Source organism: Lissotriton helveticus, chromosome 5_1, assembly GCF_964261635.1.
Source record: "Lissotriton helveticus chromosome 5_1, aLisHel1.1, whole genome shotgun sequence".
NCBI lineage: Eukaryota > Metazoa > Chordata > Amphibia > Caudata > Salamandridae > Lissotriton > Lissotriton helveticus.
The window spans coordinates 1,226,396,939-1,226,405,150 of record NC_136065.1 but is presented as its reverse complement, the minus strand read 5'-3'; the positions used below and the strand labels follow the sequence as shown (position 1 = coordinate 1,226,405,150).

Here is an 8,212-nt window from a genome sequence, read left to right as displayed (position 1 = left end):
CCGTCCATCGCCCCTTTGGTATTGCTGCGTACGTGCTAGGCATTGATGTGTGGTGCTCCTGTACATCCATGCGAATGCAGCTCTGCCTGACGAGAGAGGCTACCACGGCTAGATAGTTGGTAAAATCCCTGAGGGCTGCCATAACCCCAAAAGGCAGCAACATGAACTGATAATGAAGGCCACTCACCACAAATTGCAGGTATTTACGATGAGGCAGGTGGAAGGCTTTCTGAAAGTAGGTGTCCTTAATATAAAGAGCTGTCATGAAGTCACCTAGTTGTAGCAGGGGGATGACATCCTGGAGTGTAACCATGTGAAACTGCTCTGACAGAAGATACTTGTTGAGGGTAGAAGTCAAGAATGGGTCTTAGGGAATAGTTTTTTGGGGATTAGAAAGTATAGGGAGTACAACCTCTTGCAGCAGTGTTGTGGTACTGGTTCTGTGGCCCTCGTGGCGAGTAGCACATATATCTCCTCCTGGAGAAGACACTGATGTTCTGGATACAGTCTGTGTTTTTGAAGTGGAATATTTGGTGGTGTGTGCATGAATTCAAAAGAGTACCCTTCCTGTATGATGCCTAGAACCACACGGATCAGAGGTGATTTCTGCCTATCGGCGCAAGTAACCCTGCAGTGTTCCTGCAACAGGTGGTATGATCAGTGGGGAAGGGCAAGATATCACTCTTTTCTAGGGGAAGCCCCTTTGGAGGCGGTGCCCTTTCCTCTACCCCAACCATTATTTGCCATGTAGCCCCCACTGAAGTAACCCCCTGAGGGAGTCTGCTGCTGTTGTCTGGTGAAAGAGGTGGATGCTGCCGGGTGGGAGTTTTTGCTGCACCATGATAATGGATGAGGCAAAAGAAGTTGCGAGAAGCTGGTGTTTGGGGGGCCCCATGGCTGTGGCGGTGTCTCTTTCTTTATTTTTTATCAACTTGGGGTCCAAAGCAATGCTCCCCATTGAAGGGCTTATTTGGGACGTGTTGTTGGACCTCTGGCTTGAAGCCGGAAACACACAGCTAGGTGCGGTGGTGTAGCAGGTGACTGGTATTTATGCTGTGAGCAGCAGTGTCTGCAGCATCTAGAGCACAGAGGATGTTGGTGCTGGACATTATCTTGATGAAGTCATCCATTTGGTCCCAGTGAGCTCAGTCGTACCGGGACAGAAGCCCTATAAAATTGAAGATGCCCCAATAAGAGTCAGATTGTGCCACAACACGTTTTTACTCTCTGGGTCTTGGGGGGCATACCCTGTGAATTAGAACACTTCCTAGCACTGTGGACACCCCTAGAGATTCAGAGGTAATTGGCCCCCAATGTAGGGTGTGTCGGAGGGAGAAGCCTTGAACTTTTTGTCCACCAGAGCCGTGACTACCCTCGTCTTCATAGGCTTCTTAAAGATGCCCCTGCAGGTTTAGCATACCCTTTAGCACATCTTGATACATACATACATGTGGCAGTTCTGTGTAGGACCTCACAGTGCAAGGTGGTATAATCTGTGGGCAAGGGCTTTGCGGGATAAAGGTCAGAGTTAGTGTCAGCTGGTGGCTCTACTTTATAACCATTCCAGGAGTCAGGACACCAAAGATTGTAGGGTGGATCATTGAAGAGCCCGGATTGTCCCCCCCCCTGAATGTGCAGAACCGTGTGGTCAGTGTGACTGAGAGCCCACAGGTAGCAGTGGAGCTGTAGGAATAGGTTGGGGGGTGGGGTGAGTAGGAGGAAGACTGGAAGGAACAGGAAGCAGTGGAGAGGCACCTCTGTCATGGTGTTGAGACTTGTGGTCTCCTCAAAAGTCAATTTCTTCTTATGAGGTTTGGAGTCGTTAGGCTGGTGCGGAGGCTCGGCCAGGATTTGACCAATGCCAGGCTGAATGTGGACGGGTTTCTGCCTGGCGTCGAGGTGTTCTTGAAGCTGCTGGAGGATCAGTGGTCAAGATCCTCAAATGCCACAGACAATGCAGCTGTAGACAGTGGCCTGGAATATGCTTAGGATGGTAGACGGCACTGAAGTGGGTCTTGACTCGCTCAATCTCGGCTTCAAATGCTTTGGCTCTAGTTGTCAGGGCTCCTAAATTTTCGGCACTGCGTGTCTTGGCTCCGACTGGGCCTTAGAGGGTGTCTTCAGATCTGATGCCAAGGTGGTCGATGTTGACACACAAGGCTTCGAGGAAGTCTTCCACAGAGATTGTGACAAGGATCCGAGGGCCTGGCTAAAACACCCAGTAGCATCATACCAGAGCACACTTAGACACGTCTGTACCAGACTGCGGAGAAAAAACAATCTAATAAAGGAGCTGATGTCAATGAACAATGCCAGAGCTAGGTGGGGTCACTATACCTCATGATTCGATAAAGACTTCTTCAAACAAAAATAAGTTGCACACATTCAAGTCCAACACTAGATAGCAGAAGTATTCACAGGAATGTATGACGTTACAACGCATACATTCACAACGCAGTATTTTACATCACGTTCATTACAATGCAAGTCGTGCGCTGGAGGGCGCTGGACTTAGTATGATTTACTATTCAAACTCCAGCCTACGGAACAGTAGGTAAGGTGGTGGAACAGTAAATCATACTATTCCTTAGCTTAGAGTGCCATCCAGCACAAGTCGTTGTAACGACTTACGTTGTAATGCCAGCGATGTTAACATACTGCGATGTAAGGACCGCGTTGTAAAGGTCGTTCTCCATGCACAGCAGGTGTATCTACAGCTACATATGCCACAAACACATAATTACAATTAACGGACAGCAACAGCCTGGTATATCATTGCCTTGACATAGGGGCAGAAGCCCTCATGAAGAGTACAGTGCCACTGTATAGTACAAGAGAATTATTTGTTGAGCACGGTTCAAGGATTGTGTGGCAAACATCTCCTGAGAAAGAAAACATACACAGCCTACCATGAATGAAGATATCAGGAGCTGAGTGACAACAACAACTAGGCAGGCAGACAGGATGGCGACAGGAGGGGACACCGCATAAAGGGCCAGCATATACCCTGGCTTGAACAGTGCTGTTACATTTTAGAAAAAGTGTTTCAGTCACCTTCCTTTAAAGTATAAACATCTGCATGTGAAGGAAGAGGAGCCAATGGACTAGTTATATTATAAAAGAGCCAATCGCATATAAACACTCTCTAGCAGCTGCTAAAACAGGCTTTCTATGAAAAAATAATGTATTGTAACACAATCTAGGACAATGTATAAAATATGTTTATTAAGTCCACAAATCACAAGGTAAAATTTCTTCCTGAAGACACATCTGCAGCCCCAAAAATAAACCACCCTTATTTGTATGTACAATCACAAAATCGTACAGGTGCAAAACCGCTGCATGTCCCTCGCAGACCATTTGTAAACAGATTTAGTATTCAAAGGCCAACATTAGCATGGTTTGCACGAGCAATTAGAATACCAAAGGAAGTGCAGAATCGTGATAAAGGATTGTGTTAATCTATGCACATGCCAATCTCAACTTTAATCAATACATTTCTGCCAAAGAAGTATGAGGATGGAACATAAGGTGTTTGGGAACCCATATTGCCAACAATTGTTTGGAGTTAGCTAAAACGTGAGTGTTTCATAGCAGCAATGTGCATGCTCTCAGCTTCAATCTTGATCCAGGTGTGCAGTCCATTAGTAAAGGCTATGGGGAGTGGAGGGGGTTAGTACAATGCATATTTTGTACTTCACATTGCATTGGGTGCCACCTCCTCTCTAACCTTCATACAACTGCGCTTTCTTTGAAGTACCAGAGGAATTCCTTGTTAAAAAATATTAAGTGGAAAGCAATCAGCGTTTTCAAGTGGTCATTACTGACTTTAGGAAAGACTTGCTCTGAATTTTCCCATAGATAGGTAGCCACTCTGGGATTTACCCACTGAGTTAGGGGCCCTAAAGAGACTTCTGTATATTGGGTGCCAATTCTTTTGATGGAAAACAGCTCTTCTGCGAGTTAATCACCTCAGCAAAGCAAGTTGGAGACCTTCAGACACTTACCATCAAAAGAACCATGTCACAGGTTATTTAAGCACATAGTTTCACCAAAAAGGAAAGGTCCCGCTCCACTCTCTGGATATCAAATGATGTTTGAAATTCTACAGAGGTAAAACTAAAGACGTCAGGCAATCATATTGTTGTATTACAGCAACACTAATGGCCGACAATTAGCAGAAGAAAGACTAACTACTCCAATTAACACCAAGGTTGTTAGGCCATTGCAGAGAAAAAAAGATCTTCACTTCACTTTTGGTATGGAGGCCACAATTGCCTTAATGCAGGAACCCCACTGAGAGATTTTTCCTAATGCAACAACATGGAAGTAAATGCACACTTTCATGAGGCACTACTATCTCCAATCAATATTCTAGGCAGCAGTAGGACATTTGGAGATGTTGGCATATGAGGAAAAGCAATAGTCCAGTTCCCAACGCACTGGGCAGAAGTTGACAAAATAGGGAAATTTTGGATCCCTTTTATGGCGCCGTCTTGGAGTGCAAGGCCAGAACCAAAATGTGTTCAGGCCAAAGAACCTGGCACTAGTTCTACTTCATACGTAAGTAGAAATATACCTCTTTTCAAATGAAAAAATTTCTAACCAGATCAGTATAGTACTCATTAGTGTCTGCCTGTATGATTCAGCAGCCTGCACCAATCTTACAGGCAAAGCTTATAAGAAAACGCATGTGACCATACACCGGCCTATCTTTAGAAGATGGGGGTATCTGCAGCCATGATCCCAACACTGATCGATCCTCGGATGTGGAGAGAGAAGCATTAAACAAATAATATACTGCGGAGCTATCAGATCAAGTGACTTCCCCTCTTAACCGTACGGGTCTTACGTACCTCAAAGAGCTGACCAACTCTGACGTACGGTCAAAAGAGGCATTTGCAAAGGCTAACTTTCAGATGAGGGAGCTCTTCATCGAGCACATCTTCCCTTCCATCTGATGAAGAACACATGCAATAATCCTAATCTGAAATCTCTTGCCATGGAAGTCTGTTAACTTATCCTAAAGAGTCACAAATTACAACCAAAAAAAAGAACTTGAAATTATATACCTGTCATATTATCCCATGCTCTCAGTGTCTAAACACGAAATCAGGAGAAGCATGATGATTCCTGCTTGTAGTTCATGTAAATGTTAAACAGTCAAACACATTATCGGGCCTAAGAAATGGGTCTTTGTGTGGTGTCACTATATATCTTAATTTTCACATAACAAATGTCTTATTTCAAGAAAACCACTAAAAGCAAACACTAGGACAAAGAGAATGGTTATTATACCTCAAGGGTGCACTTACAGGCCTTACCCAGAGTCTGTAAAATACTTTCCTCAAACACTGTGCTTTAATAGGTGACTGTAACAAAATCAACGTTATAGTTTCCCATAGTTACGTTATTAGACATATCAACAACAGGGCTGGGGGCTCTGTATATTTCATTGAGCGAAAATCTGATGTATATATATATATATATATATATATGCCAAGGCCCCAAGATGATTTTTCCTGCACAAATTAGTTATTCCAAGAAAATAAAGATGTTTTGGCATGTTAGTAACCTAAGAAAACGTTCATCAATTACTGTGCTTGTTAGTTATGTAAAATGCCTTGGAGCTTTCGCTACAAAGATAGAGACCTCAGATTTATTATTTCCCAGCTTATTCTCCGTTTACCATAAATGGGATTCCAGTTTCTGTGTGGAAGACATTTCCGCTTGCATCTGTGAAGGTTATTCTCAATTTAATCTATCTTTCAGGGCATACACATCAGGATATGTGAAGCATCAAGTTAAAATTGATATTCGTATCAGTGATGTAAGTCAAATGGAAGGGCAGGCAGGCACTTGTGCTTTGTCCCACCTCCACGGAGGTTCATGGCACAAAGAGGAATGCAGACATGTTCTTGTATGGTTCACAGCACACAAAGTCACTTTCTGGCTTACAACTGGTGCGACAACGGCAACATTTGGCATTTGTTTAAACTCAACCAGAAACCATACTGGCACATGAAGGAACACAGGACTTTCAATAAAAAATAAAAGCAACATACAATAACGAACATGGGAGGCATAACTCTTGAACAACAAGGCGCATGGGTGTAGTAAAAGACAGTTTTCAAGAAGCTCAGCTTCATCGTGTCTTAGAAGCCCAACATGAGCTTCAAAGACAAAGTGGTCATTTGTCCATTGTAGATGACCAAGCGCAACACAAACTCCTTTCAGTCTGTGCCAGGTCATCACACATCGCTGACTGGAAGACTGTCATCATCCAGATCCACATGGCAGGAGGATTCCTGGGCGCAGGTGCCACTCAGTTTCTCAGTGTGGCTAGGAGCAGTCACTTGGTGGATTTTGTCTCTTGCAGACAAAGTCTCGGCCTTGGGGTAGCCTGGCTGGGTCTTGGTAAAAGACTGGTGAAATCCTCTCTTCTCCAAGATAGAGTTTCTTGCATCGGATCTCCAAGGTGTGCCGTCGTGGGGGGCGGAAGTGGAATGTGAGGCAGAGGTGCGGAACGATGAGCTGCTTTCAGAGGAAGAGATGGGGTGCTCCTGCAAAGGGGAGTGTTGGTGAGATACGTGCTCAAGTCATTATAGGCAAGTTAGTAACTCAGTCTCACACTTTACTCTCTGAAAAACAAAAAGCCAAAAAGAAAGACCGAGAGCAGAGCATCAGGCAGAGCAGCAGGAAGCAGACACTATCCCACCCCACCCCACAACAAAACCTGCACCGTGCTGCTCTCTGCAGAAATGCAGATGGAGCAGTTCCACCCTCACCACCCCTTGAAACTTGTGAGCTTCTATCCCCTTGCAGGGTTGGCACAGAGCAGCAAAAAGCAAAGACCTACTCTCTTAACCCTCCCTACCCCTCCCCACCAACGAACACCACCAAAACCAGCAGCCTCCTGTTCCACACAGGGATAATACAGATGACCAGGCAAAGCAGCAAAGAGCAAACGCTATCTCCAGCACTCTATAATGAAACCTGCTATTGTTCACTGCAGGGAACAGCACAGTGCACCATGCTGATTAGCAAGAAACAACTTCGCCCACCTCCTCCCTTACACCTCCATCAAACATCAAAACCTGCAGCTCGATGTTCACTGCAAGAATAGTACAGAGTACAATGGATAATAAGAGAGGAAAAAAGCAGATGCATTGCTATCAGCCATTTAAAAACCTGCTGTGTGCTGGAATAAAACAGAGAACCAGTCAGACCAAACTAAACCTCAATCCTGATTTTCTCTGCATGAAAAACACAGTGGAGAAGCAAACACCACTCTTTGGTTCCATCTCACCTGTTGTCTGCTGATACCTGTAGGCATTATGCAATATTAGCAGCAATTGGCAGGCACTGCCTATGAGAGACAGTAACATTTCGATAGCAAAAAACAGCATTTCTTCTAACTGCAAACACTTTGCTGTTATGCTATACATCATACAAAGATACCGGCATAAACCACTCCTAGATCGGTCACAGCAAATATGATACCAAGAACATAGAGCAGAAAGCAGCATGTGGTCCATACATTGATATGCCAACCAAGCGGAAAGCATATGTCTCTCCCCCCACTTCCTCACCAACACAAACTTCTTCATAAAAGGTTGTGGCTTATCAGAGCTTTAACAGGGTGATGCTGGCAAATATCAACAGCTTTCCTTACTACACCATGTGCTACAGAGGCTTAGAGACTCATTCACTCCCAGGCTATATAGAACCTTTAACCAGGTGTGCTATACCAAACAAAGACCTTTTAAAATTGCATCTGCGCTTGCAGTACCAGCATCCCTGAAACAAAGAATAGAATCCTTTAAACATCATTTAATGCAGTACAGAAGCAATGCAGCCACCCTGGGCAAGGGCTCACTTTGAAACGGTATTTTCTTGTATCCCAAAGGGCCAATAATATTTCCCCTTCGGAAACTGCCTCACTACCATTTTTGCTCAAATTCATTGCGTCAGATATCTGGGATCTCAGGATTCCTAGCCAATTTGTTTAATTTGAGGTCAAATCAAGCTAAATGTGTTTGAGCTTCTATGCATTAACAGACGTTTGAAATACCCAAATGAAGGTTACAGCATCAGAAGGCGTAAAGGTTAAATTAACCTATTTAAAATTGTGACTCCAAATTTCCTTCAGAATATTTTAGCGGAAACATTGGCCCTCTGAGCTGGATCAGGATAATTTAGTACCGAAAGT

At 44.3% G+C, this 8,212-nt stretch overlaps 1 protein-coding gene across 4 annotated transcripts in view; it reads right to left on the bottom strand.

Moving 5' to 3' along the window:
* Window positions 1-3,203: 3,203 nt before the first annotated feature.
* Window positions 3,204-8,212, bottom strand: part of PLEKHA1 (pleckstrin homology domain containing A1) — a 486,448-nt gene continuing 481,439 nt past the window's right edge. For 2 of the 4 annotated variants that reach the window (XM_078643947.1, XM_078643948.1), the window contains exon 12: window positions 3,204-6,563. In XM_078643947.1, the coding sequence (XP_078500073.1) occupies window positions 6,252-6,563 (312 nt within the window). In that variant the 3' untranslated portion in view covers window positions 3,204-6,251. Of the gene's footprint in view, window positions 6,564-6,607; window positions 6,642-8,212 lie in introns of those variants that run through there. The other 2 variants (XM_078643949.1, XM_078643950.1) reach the window with 2 other exon arrangements.